The sequence below is a fragment of the Pelodiscus sinensis genome, chromosome 31, assembly GCF_049634645.1.
Source record: "Pelodiscus sinensis isolate JC-2024 chromosome 31, ASM4963464v1, whole genome shotgun sequence".
NCBI classification, from domain to species: Eukaryota; Metazoa; Chordata; order Testudines; family Trionychidae; genus Pelodiscus; species Pelodiscus sinensis.
This window is the reverse complement of record NC_134741.1, coordinates 3930475-3957811: the sequence shown is the minus strand read 5'-3', so window position 1 is coordinate 3957811 and position 27337 is coordinate 3930475. Positions and strand designations below refer to the sequence as shown.

General features: G+C 50.2%; 2 protein-coding genes and 1 non-coding gene across 10 annotated transcripts in view; 2 read left to right on the top strand and 1 right to left on the bottom strand.

The window, feature by feature from the left end:
- Positions 1 to 27337, top strand: part of LOC142821626 (zinc finger protein RFP-like) — a 394289-nt gene that overhangs the window by 193601 nt on the left and 173351 nt on the right. The gene's annotated exons all lie outside the window — the stretch shown is intronic.
- On the top strand, positions 3345 to 3426 carry TRNAS-GCU (transfer RNA serine (anticodon GCU)). Its single transcript has one exon. It is a non-coding gene; the product is annotated as a tRNA-Ser (tRNA).
- On the bottom strand, positions 11125 to 25574 carry LOC102451259 (uncharacterized). 7 transcript variants are annotated; one of them, XM_075913029.1, is made up of 5 exons: positions 25138 to 25574; positions 24476 to 24535; positions 20753 to 20953; positions 16297 to 16497; positions 11125 to 14683 (listed from the first exon to the last, which is right to left on the bottom strand). In XM_075913029.1, the coding sequence occupies exons 3-5, from the start codon at positions 20937 to 20939 to the stop codon at positions 12651 to 12653; spliced, it is 2421 nt and encodes an 806-aa protein (XP_075769144.1). In that variant the 5' UTR covers positions 20940 to 20953; positions 24476 to 24535; positions 25138 to 25574; the 3' UTR covers positions 11125 to 12650. The 7 variants fall into 7 exon arrangements, with proteins under 7 accessions (XP_075769144.1, XP_075769142.1, XP_075769143.1 ...); XM_075913027.1 differs by having other exon boundaries at positions 24476 to 25160; positions 25435 to 25561; XM_075913028.1 differs by having other exon boundaries at positions 11125 to 14680; positions 24476 to 25574.

Genomic DNA, 27337 nt, shown 5'->3' with positions numbered 1-27337 from the left:
CAGGGGGCACTTGGGTTTGAATCAAGGACTACAGTGAAACACTCTAACCCTGAGCTACACCCTCATGCAAAACACGTGTCTGCAGCCAGTATTGAGAACTGGGCAGGGAACAAGAGGCTTTTGTAGACAACCCATTTCAGGTAGGACGGACCCTCACTGACCCCAGGGTGTGACTGGTCCTAACAAGGAGTTTGTCCTGAAAGCAGCAGAGTTGGGGCAGGACAGAGGTTCTGTCCACACAGAAAAGTTCTTTTGGAACAATGGCCGTTATTCCAAAATAACAACACAAGAGTCTACACAGCAATTCCCTTCTTTTGAAATAACTCTGAAATAACAGACAGCTAATTCCAACTTCTGTCAACCTCATTGTACGAAGAAAAATAGCTATTTCAAAATGAGGCCTGTGTAGATGCTCCACTTCTGCTATTTCAAAATAGCCCCTTCCTAGGGCCATTCTAAGTTATTCTTCTTGGGGCTCTGTAATGGAGAAAACTTGTCTACATTAGGGAAGCCTCCTTGCCCATTTTTAATTCACACTCTCCATCTACAGGCAATTCACTCTTAGATTTACCAGGGTTTTAGAAAGCAAAAGTCTAGTCCTGGGGTCCAGCTTTAGTAGAACCAAAAAGAGAACCAACTGCAATTTCCATCTTCTGAGAAGGGAAGAGGATTTTCTTCTCAGTTCTAGCCACATCAGCCCAGGGAGGAGAAAAAATAACCCTCTGCCCGCTGATTGTCCCCTGTCAGCTTCTGTAGCTTCACCTCCTTCCACATCAGCTCCAGCTTTGAGCTACAAATCTCAAGGGGCTGGTGAGGAAATGAGGAGCTGGCAGCTCGGGTTAGTGGCTTCCCTGAGAACAAGTGGTGGAGTGTTCACAAGGTGCATTTCCCTCCCCTGCAGAGCAGGGTGTTAGAAAGAGCTAGGAACAGAACAGTCAGACAAGTTCCACCCACATTAAGATATTTTTCTGTGGTGTAGTGGTTATCATGTTTGTCTAACATGCAAAAGGTCCCTGGTTCAAAAACACAGCATTTGCTTCTATTGCTACTCCCCTGGGTGCCTAGGTAAGTGCAGCTGCTGCTGACCAGACTGTACCTGGGATGAGCCCAACTCCCCATGTGACAGAGGGTGGGTAACATCAGCTGATAATGACCCTTGGTGCCAGCCTGGGGAAGAGAGATGAATCAGGCCAGGCAGCTGCTGGAGGCTTGTGGCTTGGCCTCCCCTGCCCTGGGAGGATGGTGTAGTGCGCTGGATCTGCCTGCTGCCTCCCTTGTGTGACTTGCCCAGTGTCCACAGGCCAAATGTTGGAAAAGCCTCTTCCAAAAAAAGCAGAAGAAAAAGCTGCACAAATTGGGTTTTGAAATTTGCATAGGTTTTTCCAGAAGAGCCGTGCAGTGTAGACATTGCCTGAGTGTTGCTCAGCACTAGTAGGAGACAGGGAGGGACAAAATGGTCTAACAGCACCTGCAGCCTTTCAGAACAACCCCCAGCCCCAACCCCAAGAACCAGCCCTTCCCTTCACCCTCACTGGGGTCTGCTGGGAATTGCCTGGATGCCAGCCCACCCCAGTGTCAGCCTGAGGATTGTCTGGTCTGTAAAAGCTACATCCTGGAAATGAGGCAGCAGCTAAAGTGACTCCGGTGCGATTTGAACCCACAACCTTTGAATGTCTAGCTAGGCTCACGTTAACCATTACAGCTTAGAAGTCCAAAATGCTTTCCATTGCACCACAGAGCCTGATGCACTAATGAGTTTGATAGCTCCACTCTCTGCTTTGCAGCATGGCAATTGCTGGGGGGTCTGTCTCTTTTGGGAGAGGAGGTAGGAAGAGGGAGGGGGGCACTGAAATTAAAGGTTAAGAACTAAACTGCGGTTGGAGAACATGGGCATCAATCCCACTGTCTCTCACACACTAAGCAAGTGCTCTACCACTTGAGCTCATTCCCCTATTTACAAGAAGTACTGCTGCCCCAATCACCTTGTTCCGGAGCCAACAACGTCCCTGCAGCTGCCCAAAGCTCCTTTCTGAAAGGGCCACTTGTGAGACTGACACCCGTGGGCCGGCTAGCTCGGAGGTTTAGGATGTGGTGCTCATATCACACTGACGCGTCTTAAGAGCAAGCCCCTTGTTTCAAGCTATAATGGGTTTGCTATTCCGACATCCCTGCATGGCAGGAGGAGGGAGGGGTTTGGGAATAGCGATTTATTTCGAACTAAGTGCTGTGTAGCCAGCACCAAATTAAAAAATAAGCTATTTCAAAATAGGCGCATTGATTATTTTGAACTATGGGACGCACCCCTAGTGAGTTAGAGCTGAACTCTGCCCCCAGCTCCCTGCTTCATTCACCTACCTACTGACTCCCTCGCTGCCATGGGGTTGTTTGCATTGGACTCTTCTCTCTGTAGTCAGGCTTCAGCCAGGACTAAGACTCAGGCAGGAGAATGTGACCCAGCTCCCTGCACCTGGGCCCTGCATTTCTCGTCCCTTCAGAGACACTTGTTAGTGGAGGAATAAATCACAGTCACATGAGTGTAGATTATGAAACTTTGTAGTTGTTGTTGCCTTGGAAACTCCCCACAGACCTTCCCCTAGGGTCCCGGGCAGCCCACTCACATTGCACAGCTTACTTTGAGGTGAGGGTGCTGTGTAGACGTGCTCGTCCTGTTGAGGGCCAGCCTGCCAGGGGGAGGGTCTGGCCACTTCCTTTCCTTGCCTCTCTCAGGCTGTGTCTACACTGCAGGGCTACATCTACACTGCAGGCTTTTTGCGCAAGAGTAACTGCTCTTGTGTAAAAACTTGCAGAGCGTCTACACTGCAGGCACGTTCTTGCACAAGTACATTTATAGAACAGCATCAGACAACAGGGCTTCTTGCACAGTTTTTCCTCTCCCCATGAGGAATAAACCCTCTTGCTCAAGAACTCGTCCAAAAGGGGCAGTGTGGACAGGCAACAGGGGTTTCTTGCTCGAGAAAGCCCTATATCTAAAATGCCTGTCAGAGCTTTCCTGCGCAGGAGAGCGTCCACACTGCCATGGGCGCTCTTGCAGAAAAGCACTTCTCTTGTGCAAAAGCACATGGCAGTCTGAACACACTGTTGCGCAAGACCTTTTGCACAAGAACTCTTGCACAAAACAGTTCTTGTGCAAGAAGTTTGCAGGGTAGATGTAGCCAGGGGGTGTTTGGGTTTGTTACCAGCACTGAGCTTTGTACAACAGCTCAGGGAACATTGTGAAAAGCCAAAACCTTCCTGCCCTGGGTATCTTTGGCCAGTTAGCAAGTGGCAGAAAGGTTCCCTGAAGTGCTGACTTCAGGTGATTTGAAACTAACCTTAGAAGCTCAGATAAGGTGGCCGAGTGGTTAAGGTGATGGACTGCTAATCCATTGTGCTCTGTATGCATGGGTTCAAATCCCATCCTCATCGGGTGTTAGAAACCTTTGCACTTGCCTCTCCCAGAGGTTCAGTTCCAGCCCCTCCCACTGCAGCCTGGGGAAATCTCCACAGAGACATTCCCAGATGGGACTCTCAATCCCTTCTGTCCTCAAGGGGAAACCTCACAAAGGAGATTCCAGGCAGCCAGGCCATGGGGGTCTCTGAGATGCTCCAGCCCTGCTGCCTGTCCCACCTGGCAGTTGTCATGGATGCTCTGTGAGGTCACTGCCTCCCAACCAATGAGCTGAGGTGCTGTGCAAGGCTCTTGTGATGTCACTGCTGCCTGGCAGGCTCATGGCCAGCCCCTGGCATGTGTGAGCTGCTCCCCCTCTGCCCCTATCACTCAGGGCTGGTTCTGGGGCTCAAGCAGGGAACATCAGAGGCTGCTCAGGGGGCCACATTGCTAGGCCAGGGGCCCTCCTGTGGGGCTGTGAGTGTTGCTGTCCCTGCTGTACAGACAGGGCCATAGAGCCTCAGGAGGCTGCAGCAGTGGGAGACACTTCCCTGGTGTCAGGAGGGAGACGAGACATTAGGGCCCATGACTCCAAGCCAGCTATACACACCCATGGAAAGCTGATTTTCAGAGGGGTGTGATCAGCCCTTCCTGTGTATCTGGCCTCTTCAAAGGGGCTTAGCCAGGAGCTAAAAGTTGAAGAAGGGTGAATTTCAGTTGGAAAAGCATCTGTGCCAATCTAGACATGGTTTTGTGCTAGACACGGTTTTGTGCAAGAAAGCCCCAATCGCCATTTTTGCCACCGGGGCTTTTTTGCGCAAAACTGTTTTTAGCTGTCTACAGTGGCCCTCTTGCGCAAAAACATTTCCAGAAAAGGGCCTGTGCTTTGCCCTAATGGGAACGTCAAATAATTTGCACAAGAAGCACTTATTTTGGACAGTAGCATGTCAGTGCTTTTGTGCAAAATCAAGCGGCCAGTGTAGACAGCTGGCAAGTTTTTGCACAAAAGCAATCACTTTTGCGGAAAAACTTGCCAGTCTAGACGCAGCCAGGTGTACAAAGTCAGAATGAAGGGATGCATATTGCTCTAGAAGTGACAGAGGGAGGTGGCTGTAGCAGAGCAGGGTCTGTCTGGAGATAAAGTGGAGACCGAGGATGAGAAGGTGCATGAGAGGTAGAGACTCCAGAGTAGGGTGGAGGGAGAGAGGCGGCTTAGTTATTTGGTCTGGCAAAGTAACAGAAAATCCCTAGGCCCTGAGCATGGTGCAGGTGATGCCCATGGGGACTACCTAGTCCATCAGATTTTATTATTTTCCTTATTTGTGGGTTTAGAAATCACGTCTGAGCTGGTGGATTATTCTTATTGTGTGTAACTAAGGATTGTAGCCCAGGGATTTTCCTTGCATAATTAATTGGGGTCCATTTTTGCACAAAGAGGAGCTGTGCAGACTGGGGCTCTTCCTGCCTCCTGCTTCCCCTGGCTCCAGCCTGACCTTGGCCTGTAGTGCATGCTTGGCAAGTAATCCTTAGGTTGCTCTGCGACTGAGAAACTGTTTGTGGGTACGAGCTGTCAATCACATTTCTTGGCTGCACAGGCCTTGAGACCCTTCTGAGGCTGGAGGGAAATGGGGAATGGCTGCATCTTGGAATTCAAAGGTGTTGTCTGGGACCATAAATTGGAACAGTTTTGGAGACAGTTTTCTTTTTTCAGAAGAGTCTTTTCTGACATTTGGCCCATCTATATGGGCCCAAATGTGGGGAAATCCTTCTCTTTGGGAAAAGCCCTTATTCCTAATAAAATGAGGAATACAGGGCTTCTGAAAGAACAGTTTTTCCCAGATACAAAAGGTATCCTGGAAAAGCTCAATATTGGGCTTATAGCCAAAAAGGACACTGTGGCTTAGCTGGTTAAAGCATGTGCCTTATAAGCAGGCAATCCTGGGTTTGAATCCCAGGGGTGCCTTGTTGTAGCTTTGCTCATGTTTTCCTGCGTCCTTCTGGGAAACAGAAGAGGCCTCCCCTGGCCACCCATGGAACTGCTGATTGGGGAGACACATTGGGAAGAAGGAAACCACAAGCCTGGAGCAGGTGCAGAGGCTGCTGTAACTGGTACTGGCAAGGCAGGGCTCTGACTGCAATTGCTGGGACAGGAGAGCCAGCACCACATGCCCTTGTGATTCACTGGGGGTGTCAGCACCTAGAGATCCTGCCAGGGATGTGAATGTAGACACATGAAATTGAAAATGAAATGGGGATTTAAATATGCTGCACTTCACTTGCATATTCACACACCAGTGCTATTTGAAAATACTTTATTTTGAAAATATAGTATTAAATACAAAATAAGCGTATCTCAACAGCGTTTTGTATTCCAAAATACTTTATTTTGAAATACAAAACACTGTTGAGATACGCTTATTTCCGGAGAAAACCCTTCTTCAGAAATAACCCTTAAACTGCATTTTATAAGGAGTAAGGGTGATTTTGAAAGAAGGGTTTTCTCATCCTTCTCTTCCTCAGTCTCCACTTTATCTCCAGACAGACCCTGCTCTGCTACAGCCACCTCCCTCTGTCACTTCTAGAGCAATATGCATCCCTTCATTCTGACTTTGGACACCTGGCTGCGTCTAGACTGGCATCTAGACAGCACCTGTTCTTTCAAACTAGGAGATTTCAAAATCGCGGCCAGACGTGATTATGCAAATTCCCGCTTCATTTGCAATTTCACTCAGTTGAATTTGCATTGCTCTCTCGAAAGAGGAATGCCATGTAGACAAACCCTCACATAGGGGAGATGCGGAGATCAGAATTTTCCTGCCTTCCTCAGCTTGTCTGGCTCCTTTGCCCCATTTCCTGCCTCCCTTCCTGAGCTGACCCAATGGCTGAAAGGGACAGCAGCTGCTGATGGGTAGGGGGTGAGGGGAGAAGATGGGCAACAAGACCCTGGAAGCAAGAAGTACTAATGTCCAATTCTCTCTGTGCCACTCGGCCTTAGATCCTGGCCACCCAGCATTCACTCTGATGAGGCCATAATATGTGAAGGGGGAATTTTGACTGATAGTCTCCTAAGAGTTGGAATCCCAGCTCCCACAGAGTTCACTGGAAGGGGACAGCCCAGCAGGGATTGAAAACCACTGCTCAAGATCAGGTTTGAATTCACAACCTCAGCAATGCCTTATAAGTACTGTGCACTGACCCATTGTGCTACTGGAGCAGATGTTTGAGAGTTTTCTCCAAAGTCCTTACATTGAGAAAGTGAAGAAGCACAAAGTAGAACTGAGTGAGAAAGGCAAGAAGACCAATATTCAAGGATTTACACAAACAAACATTTCCCCAGTAGGGCCCACTGAGATTTGAACTCAGCTTGTAGAATTCAGACTCCTGAACCCTGCCCCTTACACTATGGGACCAACACACCATGATGTGCTTGAGGTTCTCAGCTGGTACCCTACTGTCCTTGCTTTTTCCATTCAGCTGCTTCACCTCTCCAGACCCTGCTTCATTTGTAGGCAGCCTCACGGGAATGAGCTGGCTCCCTCTCTGCAGAAGAAGGAGAAACGTTGCCCTGTCCCTCCTACTTAGCTGGCAGACCTCAGGTAAGGTCACATGAGATTATCCAAATACATCCCCATAGCCACTGTTCCATATCTAGGGCCAGCAGTGCGTGGGCATTAAGCAAGGAGGCAACAACTCACAGGAAGAAGTCAGGGACAGGGCTAATCAGATTATCTTGATTTATCTTTGCTAAGCTGTGGCCATAACCAGCAAGGTAAGGATCAAAAACAGGAATAACACCAGCTCAGCAGATAAGTTCCTGTCCCATGTTGTGGCACGCTAAAGCCTGGGATTGAACCAGGGACCTTTAGACCTTCAGTGTAATGTTCTGCTAACTGAGCTACTTTGGCTGTAGATGTCTCTGGCCTCTAATTCTCTATCTGGGATGTTTGGCAGCCGTGCTGCACAAAGTAGACATAATCATGCCCTGCCCAGGAAGGCCAGACTGGTGCAGGGAAGGAGCTGCCTGAGAACTGTGCTTGGCAGGTCTCCCAGCCAGAGCCTGCCTCTGGCACCCCAGCACCTCCCTTCCCTCAATCCACTGACACTCCCTGTGATTAAAAAGGGCAAAGAGCAGATGTGTTTCATGACAAGGATGGTTTCCATAACTGGGAATCAAACCCAGACCACAGCAGTGAAAGAGCTGAATCCAAGCCACTAGACCAGCAGAGAGATGAACAGCCACACTGCTTGCTCAGCTACACTAGCTCTTCTCAGGCCACTTTCTGTCCCGTTCAGGACATGGGTCCATTCTCGGAGAAGGCGCATGATGCCGGGGTATTTTGCAGCTCCAGGTTCTACCAGAAGGTGTCTCCCAGCACTTTTCCCCCGACCGCTCTCTCAGGGTCGAAGACGTGGACCTGCCCCGTGCATCGTTGGGGATGCCGCCTGCCCTTTGCTCCCTGGGCTGATGAAGCCCTACACAGGACAGCCCTAAAGCAAGAATCGTTTCTCAGGCAGGCTCAGCAGGGCCCGTATTGGTATGGAGGAGCCTTCGGGCTCTTTAAAGAGAGATTCTGCTGTCTGCTCCCCTGGCTGGACCTTGGCGAGACGAACGTCCCCCAAGTGTCCTCCAGAATAGTTGTGAGAACAAGGCGGAGACATTCCTGCCCCCTGCACAGCTGGCCTGGTCACTCCAACCCTGCTGCTTCAGCCCCCTGCCAGTCTCATTCCTACTCTTCCCTGCCGCCCCATCTTTTAATTGGCGTATCGGGTAATGTTCTCATGATGATCTAACAACCCTTCAATGATGGGAATGCCCAGCCTCTTGTTCTTAGTCACCCAGCCTGCCTCTTTCTAGTACAAACTCCCTGTCCCAAAGGCAGAGCTACAAGCAGCTCAAACTCTGTTGCATTTAAGAGCAGCCTCTGGAGTCAGATCCTGCAGCTTTAAGCAGAACTCCAGTATGAAATCCAGGGAGTTCAAACTCTCCCACTGCCTTGCCAGTCACAGTGGCCTCTGCAACCACTCCAGGCTTGTGGTTTCCTTCTTCCCAACATTCCTCCCCAGTCAGCCTTTTCCTGAATCAGCAGTTCTATGGGTGGCCAGGGCAGGTCTCTTCTGTATCTCAGAAGGACTTAGGAAAATGTGAACAAAGACTACAACAAGGTATCACTGAGAGTTGCATCCTAGATATCTTGTTCACAAGGCAGGTGCTTTAACCAGCTAAGCCATGGTGCCTTCCCTGGACAGGGCTGTTCTGGTTTATGGTCCAGGACAACACCTTGGACTCAAAAAATGAGGAGTAACATTAGTTCGAACCAAGGGCTTTGGTTTGAACTACCGCATCCAGGCACGCACTTCCTGGTTCAAATCAGCTGTGATTTGGACTAGCAAGCAGGGCGAGATCTTGCTAATGAAGCAGGAGATATTTAAATCTCCGCTTCATTAGCAATTTTGGTCACCTACATTTGCATCTCTAGTCCGAACTAGGGAGCAAATGTAGATGTACCCAAACAGGACTCTGAACTGAGCCCATTAAATAACAGAATATTTAATTTCCATCATAAAGTGTAACAACTATTTCATTTCATGTAGCAATATGAATCATCATTGCTTGTTTGCTAACTCAAGAAGATGGACAATTTTGTTTTATGCCTCAAAGGAACAATCCCTGTAAGATACCTAATAGCTATGGAATGTGTTGCAGTGTTAATGTTCTTTTCATTTGATTTCATGCTAAATATATGAAGTCATGTACCTTGTTAACTATCCCTTGTTTCAGAATTTTTTCTTCTATCAAATTATAAAACTATATTTAGCTAAGCTGTTTGTGAGTAACTGGTGGGTACCACAGTAGTACACACCCGCACAAGTGGAAACAACCTTACTAGTGGTGCACATTATGAAACTCACTCCGCCCATTGGCAGCCGCAGTCCTTTCAGCCACTGGGACACCCTGAGAAAAGCGGCAAGAATGGGGCCAAGTGCAAGTCAGGCTGAGGGGGGCAGGCAAAACTCATCTTGCCTTGCAGGGCCACAGGGAGCAGCATCTCTCTTGTATAATGCCACGGAAAAAAACATGCCTGAGAGAAGTATCAGCCTTAGAAAGCTGCAGACAGTTGCCAAAGTAGTTCAGTTGAGAAAGTGTTAGACTGAAGGTTTGAAGGGCCCTGGTTCAATCCCTGGCTTTGGCAGAAGCCTTTTTTGAGATGGCTTAGTCTATTGTGGCATCTCTGGTAAGCAAACATCTGGGCTATGTCTACACTTTTGGGATCTTGTGCAAGAAGTTTTGCGCAAGAACACGTCCACACTGCCATGTGTGAGCTGTGCTTTTGTGCAAGAGCATCCATGGCGGTGTGGATGCTCTCTTGTGCAAGAACTTTCCAATGGCTATTTTAGCCATAGGGCTCTCTTGCACAAGAAACCCCTGCCGAGCATCCACACTGCCCTCTTGTGCAAGAGACCCTGTGCAAGAGGGCTTACACCTGTTAAAAAAAGAGCATAGCTCTTGCACAAGAAGCCCTCTCTTACCACGCCGTACTGTAAATCTTCTTGCGCAAGAGCAGGCCGGCAGTGTGGACGCTCTGCGGATTCTTGCACAACAACAGCCATTCTTGCACAAGAACCCGCCAGGGTAGACATAGCTCTGCTGTTGAGTTCAAAGGCTGTATCAAGGGGCCGGGAATGACATCATAAAGATGATGATATTTCAGGGTTAGAAACTGGATAGGGGATTTTATGCCACCTCAGATATTGCTGACACAGTAGAACAGGGTTCTTGGCTTAAGCTGCTCCCAGTTGTCGTGGAATAAACACATGCTAGCTTTACGGTTCAAGACAGACAAAACCAAATTAATAACCCAGCTGGGGGCAGGGGTTTTTTGTCACAGATAGCAAGGAGTCACACCTTACCAATACAAGCCCCTTCCTCACACTCAAATGCCTGAGATATTTATACCTTCTTACAAAGTCACAGTGGAAATTTACAGAGAAAAGAGGAAGTAAGGCACTTCATCCTTAAATGGTAATCTCTGCTTGACCCAATAACAAATTGCAAGCAGTGCGATTTTTTTGTTTGTTTGTTTAACAGCATTGTGGTTTCTTCCTCAACTTGCTTAGGAAGCTCGCTTCTGACGCAGGATGCACTGCGTATGGTTCAGTCTTTGGCCAGGCTAGTGAGGCCTACCTCCACAGTATGTATTGGACAGAAATATTTTACTTGATTTAAAATAAAGTTTGATCAACTAACATGAGAAAGTTAAAAGGTTTAATGTCTAATAATTTAAATGCAACTGCCCAGATGCAGCCCTATCAAAATGGCTTGACTAATTATGTAATTAACAGTGAGTTTCCATTAGCAACAGTACTCTACAGAAGGTTTGCAGAGGGCAGGGCTGTGATTAGCTGGGAGGGCCAGGACTGAGCACCACTGAGGGAATCCACTAAGGGCAAATTGCTCAAAACCAGGACTGCTGAAAGCCCTTGACTGGAGACCTTTCCAAAATAGGCAACAAACCAGTCACACTGAGCACTTCAGCTGCCAATCCAGCCTGCAGGAAGCCTCATGAGCAAAACCCCTCCAATACCCCAGCTCTTCCTATGCCACAATCAGCCCTGGGCTTACACACAGGTGAGGGGTTATAGAGCCCAATCTCTCCAACCCAGAACAGATCCACCCAGTTCCAAAGAACCAGCCATGAATCCCTGGTCAATTTATACTTTAGATCTTACCCACCAGATCACAGTGGACCAATCCTTTAGAATCTAAAGGTTTATTAATAAAAGAAAGAAAAGGTTGAGAGTAAGGCTGTTAAGGAGAATACATTGTATACATCAATCAGCAAGTTCTTGATGCAGGATCTTAGCAGAGATGTTACAAACTGCTAGCATAAGTCTTTGGGGTACATCGTATGTCAGGATGGGTCAGCAATCCTTCCCCTGTCTCTGTCCTTAGCAAAGCTGCATCCGGGATAAGTAGCAAGACTGAAGACAAGATGGAGCCCCCCTCATGGCATTTGATATTCATTTCTGGTGTCTCCCAAGCTAGAGCTAGTCACATGGTCAAGTGACCTGTTTCATATGCCAGCAGCCATTGTGCCCTGGCTGCTTTGCAGCTTTCCACACACATTCCTCAGGTGTGTACTGGCCACCTTGAGAACCATTGTCCTTGGAGCCATACTGATTAGCATAGTCTCTCATTGGACATTCCTTCCTCATGACAGGCAGTCCATACACAGCATCAGCAGAGCCCATAGTCATAACTCCCCAAACAAACTCCAAACAAGTGCATGAATACCACACATAGAATCAGCAAAATATCAGCTTGCATTTGACACCTCGCATGGCTCACTCTGTACCAAATTTGGGGCAAACAGTTTCCCATGAGCACAGAAATGATCTTAAGGTGATTATGCTCACCTTAAAATCCAATAACGTGACAGGAGCCTCAAGAAAGGGTTGGGGTCTTGAAGAAGGGTCTGGGATGCAGAAACAGGCAGGATTCTGGCCTGGGGGAAGGTGCAGTGTGTGGCCAGGAGAGAGGGTGCAAGAAAAAAGGAGGGTGTCAGTGCAAGTTGGGGGTGCTGGCTGCTGGGGGAAAGGGAATTGAGGTGATTGGGAGGGAGTGTCTGGGAAGGACAGCAAATATTACCTGGCTTTGGGCCCCCTTGCAGCAACATCTCCAGTCACACTGTCCTGGACACCCCGGAGGGAGGCTCTACTGCTGCAGCAGCAGCCACACAGACTAGGACCAGCCCCAGACACCAGAGGCAGCACTACTGCACCCATTCACTCCAGGGCTAGAGGTGTAGCTGTTGCAGCCATGCGGCCCAGGACCAGCCCCAGAGGCACCCCTGACATGGCCATGTGGCCCTGGAGGCCAGCAGTGCAGTGGCAGCAGTGCCTCTAGTGCCAGCCTCAGGTTGTGTAGCAAAGACTCAGCCTAGCACTGCCTCCTCTCTAGTGGTTACAAAGCATGAAGAGTGGGTGGGGCTAAACTCCTTCCCCCTCAGTACATCTTCATTTGGAGGTGGGGCCTGGCACTGCCTTGTGGACAGGATCAAAGCCTTAGGCAGGCTGGATTCTGTCAACAGAGAAAAATTTTGCTCACCACCACTATAAGGTTTTTCACTGATGTGGATTCAACTATATGCAACAAGGCTTGAACTCTCACTATAGCATTTCCCAAAGTCAGAGCAGTTAAAGGATTTCTCTCCTGTGAGAGTTCTCATGGACAACAAGGTGTGACCTCTGACTGCAGCATTTCCTACTGTGAGAGCAGGTGAATAGCTTCTTCCATATGGGTTTTCCTATGTCTAACAAGGGTTGAGGTCCGACTGAACCTTTTCCCACAGTCAGAGCAGCTGAAGGGTTTCTTTCCTGTGTGAACTCTCCTATGGATAACAAGCTGTGACCTGTCATTGAATTTTTTCCCAAAGTCAGAGCAGGTGAAGGATTCCTCTCCTGTGTGGGCTCTCCTATGGGTAACAAGGTATGACTGCCAACTGAAGCTTTTCCCACAGTCAGAGCAACTGAAAGGTTTCTCTCCTGTGTGGACTCTCCTATGTCTAACAAGGTGTGACTTGAGACTGAAGCTTTTCCCACAGTCAGAGCAGCTGAAGGGTTTCTCTCCTGTGTGGACTCTCCTATGTCTAACAAGGTGTGACTTGAGACTGAAGCTTTTCCCACAGTCAGAGCAGGTGAAGGGTTTCTCCCCTGTGTGAATTCTTCTATGTCTAACAAGCTCTGACTGGTGATTTAATCTTTTCCCACAGTCAGAGCAGCTGAAGGGTTTCTCTCCTATGTGGTCTCTCTTATGTCTAACAAGGTGTGACTTGAGACTGAAGCTTTTCCCACAGTCAGAGCAGCTGAAGGGTTTCTCTCCTGTGTGGGCTCTCCTATGGGTAACAAGGTATGACTGCTGACTGAAGCTTTTCGCACAGTCAGAGCAGCTGAAGGGTTTCTCTCCTGTGTGGACTCTCCTATGTCTAACAAGGTGTGACTTGAGACTGAAGCTTTTCCCACAGTCAGAGCAGCTGAAGGGTTTCTCCCCCGTGTGAACTCTTCTATGTCTAACAAGCTCTGACCGGTGATTTAATCTTTTCCCACAGTCAGAGCAGCTGAAAGGTTTCTCCCCTGTGTGGTCTCTCTTATGTCTAACAAGATATGACTGCCGACTGAAGCTTTTCCCACAGTCAGAGCAGCTGAAGGGTTTCTCTCCTGTATGGGCTCTCCTATGGGTAACAAGGTATGACTGCCGACTGAAGCTTTTCCCACAGTCAGAGCAGCTGAAGGGTTTCTCTCCTGTGTGGACTCTCCTATGTCTAACAAGGTGTGACTTGAGACTGAAGCTTTTCCCACAATCGGAGCAGCTGAAGAGTTTCTCCCCTGTGTGATCTCTCTTATGGATAACAAGCTGTGACTTGTGACTGAAGCTTTTTCCACAGTCAGAGCAGCTGAAGGGTTTCTCTCCCGTGTGAACTCTCCTATGGATAACAAGGTGTGACCTCCGACTGAAGCTTTTCCCACATTCAGAGCAGCTGAAGGGTTTCTCCCCTGTGTGAACTCTTCTATGTCTAACAAGCTCTGACTGGTGATTTAATCTTTTCCCACAGTCAGAGCAGCTGAAGGGTTTCTCTCCTGTGTGGGCTCTCTTATGGATAACAAGGTGTGACTTGTAACTGAAGCTTTTCCCACAGTCAGAGCAGCTGAAGGGTTTCTCACCCGTGTGAACTCTTCTATGTCTAACAAGCTCTGACTGGTGATTTAATCTTTTCCCACAGTCAGAGCAGCTGAACGGTTTCTCCCCTGTGTGGTCTCTCTTATGGATAACAAGGTGTGACTTGTGACTGAAGCTTTTCCCACAGTCAGAGCAGCTGAAGGGTTTCTCTCCCGTGTGAACTCTCCTATGGATAACAAGGCGTGACCTCTGACGGAAGCTTTTCCCACAGTCAGAGCAGCTGAAGGGTTTCTCTCCTGTTTGGGCTCTTTCATGTTTAATAAGAGTTGCACAGTCACTGCAAGGACAAGGTGAATGTTGATGGGGTATTTTCTTTTGAACAGTTTGTTTGTTTGTTTTCAACCTTCTGCTCCTGTGACTGGATTTATCCTGTCGTGCTCGTGGATGGTTTCCCTGCTGCCTTTGTAGACTACGCTGACTCTCAAAAGTCTCTCCTTCCTCAGGATTCTGAGAAACATGCCCTTCAGACCTTCCCACTAACACCCCACATGGAGTCATTTGCTCAGGTCCTTCCTCCTGAAGTCTCCTCTCACTGTTCTCATTCAGCATCCCATCACCTGCTGGGATAGAGAGAGAAATCACACAGGAGTCATTCCCTATGCTCTGCTGAAATAAAATTGTGAATAGTGAATAGAAAATGGGGGACAAACCCAAAGAATGGCTGGAAAGACACAATAATCATGAGCTGAGTTCACTCTGCACCCCCATAACTCATTCCCCACCCAGTTTTCTCAGACTAGAATTGAAGACAGGCTGAAGGGCCAGTCAGACTTGATGAAAACACACAACCAACATCTGCTGCAAACACAGAAATTGGTTTGAGTCAGTTTAGCTGATTTCTCCCCTTCCTCCCCTTCCTCACAGCCTTGAAGATCCGGGATCTGCAGCTCTTCCCTTCGCTCCGCCCAGGAGAGCACATGAGCTTTGAAGACTGGAAATCCTATTCGGGGAGCAATTAATCAAGTGCTGATTTTGTTCATTAAGGTCTGTGCCATTCCTGCTTCAAAGCCAGGATCTGAGTCTCCTACCCAGAGAGGCTCCTTCCCCACCTTCCAGAGACTGGTCTCTGGCTGCTACAAGATCCCAGGACACACTAATTCCATCCTCCCCCTGCATCACTACCATGTTGGGAATAGCCCAGCTGACTCCCATGGGGAACTGAGCACTCTGCTGCACTCTACAGGATACAACTCAGTGTCCCTTAGGGCCTGTTGCATACTTAGGCAGGACAGGAACACACTGCTCATAAGGAGAGAGCTCTAAGACTTTCAGAACTGACAGACGCCTCTAGCCAAGACTCATATTTGAGCTGACACATGTCAGGTCTCTAGGGCTGGGAGGGAAAGGATCCAGCAGAGCTCTAGAGCCCTATGGGCTCTGTCCACAAAGCTCTTGGCTGGGGGCTGGACTTTCCCTGCTCTTGGGCTCAGATGCTCCACTTGAGCCAGAAGGAGGCAGGGGAATTGTCTGATCAGGAAAATGAAACGTTGGCTGGCCACTTCAGGTCCTGACTATGGTCCACACTCCTGATCATGACTGACTGTGCCATGGCGGGCCCTGTCAGCTTCCCACAACAACTGTCAGTCCTGAAGACCGCCAGGGCTGTGCCGGCCTTTTCCTGTGGCCAGCCAAGGTGGAGGCAGGATGAGCTGCTTCTCTGCTGCTTGTAGATGCTCCTGCAGCTCAGCTCCCCTTCCGCAGCCTTGGTTCTGCTCTGACAGCAACAGCAGCCCTCCTCTTGTGGCCAATCAGGCCTGCCATTTGGTGCCTCTCTGGCTTGCACAGAATCTGCCAGAGGCATGAAGGACTCTGAGTTGGCGCCTTCCTTCCAGGGGCTCAGAACAATACCACAAGAGGACCCTGCAGACACTAAGAGCAGCTGCAACCAGCCCCACAACTCTGGTCCCTGCCGTTCCTGCCTGGGCCCTTCCACTGAAACTCCGGCGAAGGCACAACATGGGCTAGATGGCTGGAACCACAATGAGACCTTGGCTGTGGGAAGAGCAGCACTGCTATTATGTCACTGAAGCACCTCTCACACAGGAACCAGGATTACTGGGGCAGATACTGCTGATATTGGGGGTTTGGGCAATGAGGGACCCTGAACCAAACCCAACCCAGCTGCTCCAGAACCCACCCAGCTTCTTTTACACAAGAGGACAGGAATCCTCACCCAGCCAGATCACAGCCTCGTAATTCTCCCGCATCACATCCCTGTGGAGGGCTCTCTGGCCCGGGTCCAGCAGAGCCCATTCCTCCTCAGAGAAATACACAGCCACCTCCTTGAAGCTCACCGGCTCTGCCACGGCCATTTCCTGTCCCCGCCTCTGCAGGCCAGGGCCTGAGCTGGAGTCAGACATTGGTGTTCTGCAGCCTGTCGGGGAGAAGGAGTATCGGAGACATTTCAAAAAGGGCTTTAATCCTTTCCACACCAAAATTTACTCACATCAAAATAATTATACCCACCAGGAGACATTAAATTGCTGGGGGAATATTATCAATGTCTCCCTTGGTCACTGACCTTTGTTTGGCATTAGTAATGCCTCTATTGTCTCCTTAAAGTTTAGTCAGTATCCAGACAGCAGTGCCTGGTACAATAATTCCCTCTTTATAGTTCCCAGCACCAGACACATCTACAACCCCACACTGGTATATAACAATAGCCTGTTACATGGCCAATGTGCTAGGGCAGACCTTTTTCGACCCGATCAGATCCTACAGGATCTGTTGTTTGCTCTCCAGTGCTTCATCATTAATAACAGCTATTGTGCCATGCCCCTAAAGAAAGGCCCATGGGAAGGGGGTGGTATAAGGGACCATATTCCCCTATCCTTAACAAAGAACCTGGTCTATTTTTCATCTGTGGGGTAAAGGCTTAGAAATACCTGCCAGTGGGTTGGACAGGACGGTGTTCCCTAGGACATGCTGTGCCTGGTGGATTAACGGTACACCCACACATTACAGCTCCAGGTTTTACAAACCTTGGAAGCTTCCTGCATCCATCCAAGAGGAAATTTACTATTTACCCTTTTGTGAGACGCCCCACAGGTTTTCATCGATTTGCCCGTGCATTTCTGCCTTAGTGTAGCTGAACTTGAACAAGCCATAGTAAATGTGTTAGGGCAACTAGAAATAGCTTTCAACCACATTGAAGATGCCCTAGGCCTGCTCAACGAGCCGATCCAATCATTGGCCTGCTTTGCCCTGCAAAACAGGATAGCATTAGATGCAATTTTGGCTCAACAAGGAGGAGTTTGTGCTGTAATTAATCAGTCTTGCTGTTGCTATGTAAATCATTCAGGGCAGATTGAACAGGATGTGTCTGCCATAAAAGATGCAGTTAAAGTGTTACATGCTGTAGGTAAAAATGGAGAAATCTCATGGCTAAGTTGATTAGCCCAACAACTGGGACTCTCCTTAACTCCTTTCCTACATTCTATCATAACCACTGTTTGGATTATTTTGATTGTAGTAATTGCCTTTTGTATAATATTGTGTGTTGTAAGATGCTTGGTTAATGCAGCCATTTCCTCTGCGCACATTCGATATACAGCGCTGGGAAAAGATCCCAGCCAATTCCTCGACCCCAAGCCCTCTAATCAGGCCATCGGGTACTTTTAGATTCCTGCAAGGTGGGCAAGAGGTGCTGGCACACCACCGTCTTGCATTCCCGGGACTGGTGTGTCATATCAGGGGGTGGAATGTAGCCAGACAGGCCCCCCCCCCGTCACATCCATCGTTTGCCCCTCTGAGGTGCCTGGAGAATGCAGGGCAGAGAGAAGCAATAAAATCAGCATAGCCTTTGAAGCCTCAATGCGAGGCCAGGATATGCCGGCTCATCTGACCCTGGGTAAGCTGAAAACATAGATATGAGAAAGAACAATTAAGGCAATAAACTGACCTCGAGGCTGCAAGAACTTCCCTGGCTGACACCTATATTGATATGATCACACACAGTCGTCCCTGGGAGAGGAATCTCCCACTGAGAAAAGAATGCCCAGTTCTCCCAATTTAGTTCTCTCTCTTACAAGTGCTGTTTCCGTAACCCCAAATGTTTCCTAGGACAGGGTGGTTAGCCCTGTGCCAAACCCCCAACCTGGAGGACCAGGGACCACACTTTGTCTTATCTCTACCCTTCGACCTGTCTGGCATGGAAAAGCCTACCAGGAGCACAAAGCTCCAGCCAGCATAGTTCAGCTTTGGGTAGTATCATCACCCCAGATGGTGGAAGTAAGCAAGACATTCAAAATAGACTGAGTAAAGCACAAAATGCCTTTATCAGTATGAATAACATCTGGAAATCCTCAAAGTATAGCGTGTGCACCAATATGAAACTATACAGCAGCTGTGTTCTTCCAGTGCTTCTCTATGGAGCACAATGTTGGCGCATGATACAACGAGACCTTACTAAATTGTCTACATTCCATACCAAGAATCTTAGAAGAATAATCAGGATATTTTGGCCAAATAAAATTTCCAACAAAGACCTATTGTCTCTGTGTAAACAAGAAGATATGGCCACTATAATTATGAAAAGACGCTGGTGATGGATAGGTCATATGTTACGAAGAGAAGACGGATCTATTACGAAAATTGCACTCCACTGGAAACCAGATGGGAAGAGAAAGAGAGGAAGACCAAAAACAACCTGGCGCCAAACGGTAGAACAAGAATTAAAAGACCATCATCACACTTGGGGAACAATAGGCGCTTTGGCCTGTGACCGACAGAAGTGGAAGGACTTTGTTGCTGCCCTATGCGCCATTGGCGTAACGGGCAGTAAGTAAGTAAGTAAGTCTTACAAGTGCAAATTTAGTTCACAACTCCCTTGTAAGAACTGGTGTCACAAAGATGGACCAGCACCATTTGGCATCACAGATAAGAAAGAGAAATACGTGACCCCATGGGTATAAAGATGGGTCCAGCAGCACACTCACTTTGAGCATCAATCTACCATCTATCTGCTGGTCGGGTTAGGTGATTGACCTCCCGAGGTCCACGGGGACGCCCACCTCGTATTTCGTGTTTCCGAGGAATTGAGGGACCGATCCTGGCCTGACACACTGGGACCGAGTGATGCAGAAGGGGGAAAAAATTGTACCCGAATGTGTCCTTTTGTTTTAGTGCATGCATAGAATAGAGCTCTTTAAAGATTAAGCTGTCACTTGGTACCATTATTTCTATTTTCTATCTTCCTTCTTCCTGTGTAACCATAAGAACTGTATTTGCTAGCAGTTAAGAAATAGAGCAATAGCCATTGTAACCATATGGTTTATAAGCTTCTTTAATAAACCCGTAACTGTTAAAGCTGTAACCTGACTCCCTCAGTTGCTGTAATAGAACCAAGCACAATTTAAAAGAACTTCAGCCAGTCATAAGGGACAGATATAGGAAGAGCTGGGGAATTTGGATCATGTCGCTTCCAGAGGACAGATCTGTAGGGGCATCTCTCAGTCTTCCCTAGGCTGCCCGCTGCGAAGGGATCCTGTATCCTAGTAGTTAAAATCTGAGATGTAATAAGCTCTTCCTATAAACTCTAGGGTGTCTATCAGCCTGTTGGCTGCCCTCCGCGAATGGATCCCGATCCTAGCGGACTAAGACACGGACGTTAAACTCCTCAGGGCACCTGTCAGTCTCTCCTAGACTGCCCACTGCGATGGGGCCTTATGTCCCAGCAGTTGAAGACTCGGGTGTAACACACACACACACACACACACACACACACACACTGCCCAGACCCTCGGCTGACACAGGGGGAGAAGGGGAATTGGAGACATTTCAAACAGGGCTTTAATCTTTTCCACACCCCAATTCTGCCCAGGCTCTGTTGCTGGTGACACACATGCTGGACTCTGCAGTTTTGGGCAAACGCTGAGTCTAGATATTCCATAAACACCACACATGAGTTAGATCGGAAAGCCAGATTAATTTTTCTCAATATCTGGCTTCAGTTACATTACCCTGCCTGCAACAATGGGATTCAGTTCTCAGCACCTAATGTTGCTGCTAACAAGCCACATATTCATCTGCCTGAACATGGACATAGGTTTAATTGAATTTGGGCTGCTGTATTTATAATCCTTAGTATTCATGCATTGATTTGCAGCCCAAACTTTGGTACTCTCATCTGACACAGACTTTATAAACTCTCTCCACAACAGAGAGGAAGTGAAGTTAATATGAGTATTCAGATGCATATTATTAAACACGTGTGCTGAGTGTTTGCAGGATAAGACCTTAAAATTCATGAATTCATGGCATCAGAAGCTATCCTTACGCATGCAGTCTGTCCCCTCTGCAGCACAAGCACAAGGGGACCCTGCAGACATTAAGAGTAGCTGCACACAGTCACACAACTCTGATACCTGCCGTTCCTGCCTGGGCCCTTCCACTGACACTCCGGCAAAAGCACAACATGGGCAAGGTGGCTGGAACCACGAGACCTTGGCTGTGGGAAGAGCAGCACCACTATTATGTCACTGAATCTCCTCTCACACAAGAGCCAGGATTACTGGGGCAGATACTGCTGATATTGGGGGTTCGGGCAATGAGGGACCCTGAACCAAACCCAATCCTGCTGTTCCAGATCCCATCCAGCTTTTGTTACACAAGGGGACAGGAATCCTCACCCAGCCAGCTCACAGCCTCGTAATTCTCCCGCATCACATCCCTGTAGAGGGCTCTCTGGCCCGGGTCCAGCAGAGCCCATTCCTCCTCAGAGAAATACACAGCCACCTCCTTGAAGTTCACCAGCTCTGCCACGGCCATTTCCTGTCCCTGGCTCTGCAGGCCAGGGGCTGAGCTGGAGTCAGACATTGGTGTTCTGCAGCCTGTCGGGGAGAAGGAGAATCGGGGTATGTCTACACTACAAAGTTAGTTCGAACTAATGGACGTTAGTTTGAACTAACTTTCATAGGCGCTACACTAGCACTCCGTTAGTTCGAATTTAATTCGAACTAACGGAGCGCTTAGTTCAAACTAGGAAAACCTCATTTTACGAGAATTAAGCCTAGTTCGAACTAGCTAGTTCGAATTAAGGGGTGTGTAGCCCCTTAATTCGAACTAGTGGGAGGCTAGCCCTCCCCAGCTTTCCCTGGTGGCTGCTCTGGCCAACACCAGGGAAACTCGTCTGCCCCCCTCCCGGCCCCGGACCCCTTAAAGGGGCACGGGCTGGCTACGGTGCCCGTGCCAGGTGCAAGCCTGCCAGCACCCAGCCAGCAGACCCTGCCCCTGGCACGGATCAAGCCAGCCACCCGATGCCCCCCAGCCCTCCCCCTCTTCCCGGGACCAGGCTGGCAGCTCCCGGGAGCTTGCCCGGGACCGCAAGAGGCGGGCACCCGCCTGGGCTAGTGCAGACATCATGGACCTCATCCACGATCTTCACACTAGGCACAGGAAAGTGGCCGGCTAGGGCAGGAGAGCTGCCAGCCTGGCCACCCAGGAGCAGGTGTGCAAGAGAATCAAGGGGGTCCACTGAGACCCCCGACCCTGAGCCCTGAGCTTACAATGGCCATCCTGGGTCAGACCAAAGGTCCATCTAGCCCAGTAGCCTGTCTGCCAACAGCGGCCAACCCTAGGAACCCTGGAGGGGATGGACCAAAGACAGTGACCAAGCCATTTGTCTCGTGCCATCCCTCTCCAGCCTTCCACAAACCTTGGCCAGGAACACCACTCCTACCCCCTGGCTAATAGCACTCCATGGACCCAACCTCCATGATTTGATCTCACGTCCCTTTAAACTCTGTTCCAGTTCTAGCCCTCACAGCCTCCTGCAGCAAGGAGTTCCACAGGTTGACTCTTTGCTTTGTGAAGAACAACTTTCTGTTACTAGTTTGAAGCCTGCTACCCATTCCTTTCCTTTGGTGTCTTCTAGTCCTTCTTTATGGGAACTAATGAAGAACTTTTCTGTATGCACCCTCTCCATCCAACTCCTGCTTTTAGAGACCTCTATCCTGTCCCCCCTCCGTCTCCTCTTTTCTAAGCTGAAAAGTCCCAGTCTCTTTAGCCTCTCTTCATATGGGACCTGTTCCCAATCCCTGATCAGTGTAGTTGCCCTCCCTTCTCCCAGCCTCTCTCTTCCCCTCTCCCACCTCCTTTTCCCAGTCTCCCCCAGTTTTGTTCAATAAAGACAGATTCCATTTTTGGACACAATTGTCCTTTATTTTGTATATCAAGAAAAGGGGCTAGGGAAGGGTAAGTGGAAGGAGGTGAGGGAGGAATGGGGTACGAGCCCCCGATGGGGAGGACTGGGCTGGCTCTGTGGGCTTCTGGGGGTGGAAGCTCTCCTGCAGCCCCCCAATTGCCCCCTCTCCCCAGATGGCAGCCTGCGGCAAGTGCAGCCGGGCTGATGGCTGAGTGCTGTGATGTGCCCAGTGTGGGTACTCCGGGCACTCCAAGCCAGGACTGCTTTGCAAGTGGGGCACCCCTGAGAACTGTCTGTCCGGGGTGGGGGTCAGGACCCTTTAAGCGCAGCCCTCGGCTAGCCTGAGACAGCATCTCCACGCTCTAAGTCCTCCTCTGATGCCCTGCCGGCACTGCTTCCGGCCATCCTTAACCCCGGTTCAGGGTCCACTTAATGTGGACATGCTAGTTCGAATTAGCAAAACGCTAATTCGAACTAGTTTTTAGTTCTAGATGCGTTAGTTCAAATTAGCTTAGTTCAAATTAACTAATTCGAACTAAGTTAGTTCGAATTAGTGCTGTAGTATAGACGTACCCTCGGTTAGCCCAACAGCTGGGACTCTCCTTAACTCCTTTCCTACATTCTATCATAACCAGTATTCAGATGCATATTATTAAACACGTGTACTGAGTATTTGCAGGATAAGACCTTAAAATTCATGAATTCATGGCATCAGAAACTATCCTTAGTCATGCAATCTGTCCCCTTTGTGGCACAAGCCATTACACTTAGCCCAGCTACCCAGGCACAAAGCTCTGTTCCCCTACAGCATGTTTTCTAGAAAGTCACCCAGTATTGATATGAAGACATCAAGAGATGGAGAACCCACCAGTTCTTTGCTCATTTGTTTCAGCAGCTAATCCTCTTACCCATCAAATAGTTGTGCCTTTTCTCTAGCCTGAAATTTTCCAGCTGCAGCTTTCAGTTATTGGCTCTCACTGAACTGTATCCACTAGACCAGGGGTAGGCAATTCATTTTGATGGCGGGGGAGGGGAGGGGAGAACTCCAAGATTTTGGAAAGTGGTTGAGAGCTGCACTCTTCCAAGACATTAAGCAGGAAATACAGCATATGGGCTGGACACCGGAAGAAGAAGGGAGTTTTATGTGATGGTTTGGGATGCAGGGGGGAAAGAGGGGTCTGGGAAGGAGTTTGGGTGAAGGAAGCTGGTGTGAATTGGAGCACTGGATTAGCCAACTACTCATGAGATATTTAAAGAAAAGTTAATTTAGAGAAGTGGCTGAGTGGACAAATAAGGGGTTGAGGGTTTCTGACAATGAAGAGCTTCTTGCATACTTGAATGCAGGAAGAGAACAAAGAGTTTGGGTATGTGGAATGGGGGGCAGGAGTGGGGAGGGCAGAGAATTAGGAGAGGAAGAGAGAGGTTGGGGTGCCAGAGGCAAGCTTTAACCAGGAGACTTACCTGAGTGACTCCCGACCAGCAGCCAAGCACCTCTCTGAGGCAGGCAGGTAGCCTGCCCAATCCTTGCAAAGGCTGCAGGGCCATGTGGGTGTGTGAATAACTATGAGCTGGAGAGCAGGGGGCACGATGCTTCCTTTCTGGACAGAAACCAGCCAATGAGATTGTCCTGGGAGTGGAAGCATTGCCTGCCGCCTTCACACTTCCTCTCCAGGCTCACCTTCGCTTTTAGTGGCTTGCAGGTGGGAAGTGGGAAGCACAGAAGAAGCCCATGGTTCGCCAAGCATCAGTGGGCCAGATCCGATGGCCTGGCGAGCTAGATCCGGCCCATAGGTTGTATTTTGCCCAGGCCTGCACTAGACCGAAGAGCCCTTGGGGATCTAGCAGTTTCTCGTCATGAACAAACTGATACCATGGAAGCCAGTGAGCTCTCAGCCTTTCATCCTATTTACTGTTTGAAACCAACCCCATATTGAAACTGACCAAGCAGTGAAATCCGAGCCTGAAGGTGCCGTCCGTTGTGTGCTTTAACGTCACCCCTATAGCATCACACCCCGTAGATCAGTGATTCTCAAAGTGTCTGCAGGTCCCTATGCAGTGCCCCTGTGGCTCCTCACTGATCAGTGGGTGAGATTTAGGGCTGTGAGCACCGTGGTCACTGGGTCTGGTTGGTAACTTCAATGACAATCCTATGAAGATGTTTTCACTGGAGTTTTCTCATCATTTAAAGAATCTCCACCTGCAAACTCACCTTGTCTGAAAGCTCCCAGGGATTTTCCTCTTGCTCTCTCCAGTGCAGAGGGCAGAGTGTCTGGTGGAGGAAGAGATAAGGGAGGTGAAACTTTCTGTGTCCTCTCTCGCTTGGGCACCTGCCAGCAATGGAGCCAACATCTCTGCAGCCTCATCCCCGCCCAAAGAGACACAAACTGAAAGTGAGATTTACTTTTCCCTCCTCATCCCCTCACCTGGTTTCTCTCAGTCACTTACCACCTCTTGTCATAACCAAGAGCTGCGCTAGGGAAAGACGTTGCCATGACATTAACTTTACCTATTCTGATCCCTTGACACCAACGGGAGGCTTAGAGTTTGCAAACCCCTGGCTCTATTTACAAGCAGTTGTGTCTGTTTGCTCAGTGTCTCTAAGGAGAGCATCACGATGGGGCCATCATTCTCCAGGGAGGTGACAGCTCTAGGAAATATCTGAAGTCAGACTGTGCCCCTGAATGGGGAATTCCAGAGTCTGCTGTGCAAGGGTTAGACCCTCAGAATTAACTGAGTCAGAGACATTTCTATCCAACATCTGGCTGTTGGGGAGATGTGGTGCTGTTGGGGACCTGGGGAGATGTGGTGCCAACATCAGCTCCGAGCTCTTTCCCTCCGCTGTGCAGTGTGACAGGAGTGCGAGCCACCTACCTGTTCAAGCTGTTTCTTACATCCTACAGAAAAGAGACAGAAAAGAATCTCAGCTGCACTGGACACACACAGGGAAGGCAATTTGCAAATATGGGGAAGAGACGCCCTGACCTGGCCCCAGGGCCATAGATACTAATAGGTCTGTGCCTGTGACTCTGCAAAGCACAACAGTCACTCGCATGGCAGCAATGCACACACCGAGTTACACCCAGATCTGATGGCTGGACTCCAGCACTTGTTATTCAGGAGCCTCTCTTCTTTGCATGGGGAGCTGGGATGTTTCTCCCTCAGTCTCACCTGCAGGAATTCACTCCCTGGCTTCTGACACTTCCCCTTCAGCTCACTGATCCGCTCGCTGAGATGGGAAATCTGTGCGGAGAGTTTCCCGTCAGCGTCAGTCTGGAGTCTCCCAATCTGCTCGTTCAGCTTCTCCAGCTGGGCCAGCAGGAGTCGCTCTTGTTCCTCCAGGAACTGCTGCAGCTGCTGAAACTCGGCCACAATCTTCGCCTCTCGGCTTGTGTCGAGCGTGAGCGTCTGGAAGCACCGACAGCCAGAGACAGATGGGCCAATGGGCCCTGCACGGAACGTGCAACATTCAGCCACAGAGAGGCAGCAGTGAGCGGCCTGAGTCCTCTGCCCGGCCGGAGCAGCCCCCCACAGACAGCACAGGAAGGTGGGTCACAGCCCTGACCCCAGCCCAGCTGTGCCCCTTCCCCAACTCCCACAAGACGAGCTGCAGCCCCCCCGCACTCCACCTGGCCAACTCCCCCCCCCCCCCGCCTGTGTGAGCCCCTCCTACAACCTCCCCCCCCACTGAGGCCCTGCCCCACAACCCTTCTCCCCCCGCTGGAACAAAGGCGCAGCCACGCACCCAGCAGGGGCCGCTCCACAGACACAGGAGGAGGCGGGTCAAGAGCAAGGCCCCCGGCAGCTATAGGTGAAACTCGTACAAGCGTGGCGCAGGGCTCTCCCAGCTACCAGGAGCAGCGGGAGCGCCTGGGAGCCAATGAGGTGCCGCGGAGGGAAACAAACAAACAGCCCCGCTCCCCCAGCCACGCAGAGCCCCGCTCCCAGGGCCCCCCCAGCATTAACTACCCGGCCCCGCCCACCTCGCTCTGCTCCCCGCTCTCCCGAAGCAGCGCCGTGAATAAGGGCACCAAGGACTGCCTGAGGGCGCGCGGCGCATGCGCAGTGACCGCAGCAAAGTTCGCTGCCTCCCTCTGCTCGCTCGCGGAGTCAGATGCTGCTGCGGGCCGGGAGTGACGGGCGGTACCGAATGGTGGGGCCCGATGAGATCGCGCATGCGCAGAAGGTCAGTGACTCTGCTATGAGTCCAGCACCAGCGCTTATGTCAGACCAGGAGCTTCCTGGTCAAGCACCCTCTTCCCGGCAAGTCCCTGGCTGCTCCGCCCAGCTCCTGGGCTCTGCCCCATGCCTGTCCCTGGCTGCCGGGCTGCTCCCCCCCGCAGGCCATGGAGCTGCGGGGTGATGGCTCCAGCTCCTCTGGGTTCCTGTGGAGTCGGATTGACCCCCCCCCCCGGCTGTAGGAACCGCCACCCTCCCAATAGCAACCGCCCCCCCCCCATGATTCTCTGCCGGCCTGTTGCTGCTGAGGGCTGGTATCACACCTGTCCCATCTTTGCTGCTTCTCCTGTTCCCCGCCCCGCAGCCCCTGGCAGTGCGCTGGGAGCCGGGACATTCCCACCCCAGTGCGGCCCCTCTCCCCTCCGACTGGCCCAGGGACACAGGCTGGAATAGGGGAGGGGTCTGTCAGTTTCCCCTCCTGCCTCTCTCCAGCTTTTCCTCCAGGTCTGGGTGGTCCTGGTGGCTGGGACATTCCCATTCCCAGCCCCATGTGCTGCTGCCCCTCCCTGCCCCACCTGGCCTGTCACCAGCCCCTAGAGCAGGGGTGCAATATTGCCATGGATACAGGATACGCCTGTCACAATGATCAACCTCTGCCTTTGCCCATCCCCCTCGGAGCCTCAGAACAGGAGGCCAAGGGTCCCTCCCGCTGTTGAATGTGGACAGGTCTGGCCTGGCCTCTTTCTCCCCAGTTCCCCCTGCCCCTCCCCATTCCCCCTGGGCTCTGCCCCCCCACCCTGTCCAGAAGCTGGAGCCTTGCCCAGACAGGAGAAGCCCTGGGGTGCCAATGCAGCTGGGGCCATCACAGGACAATTCCCCTGGCAGCAGGGGGGAG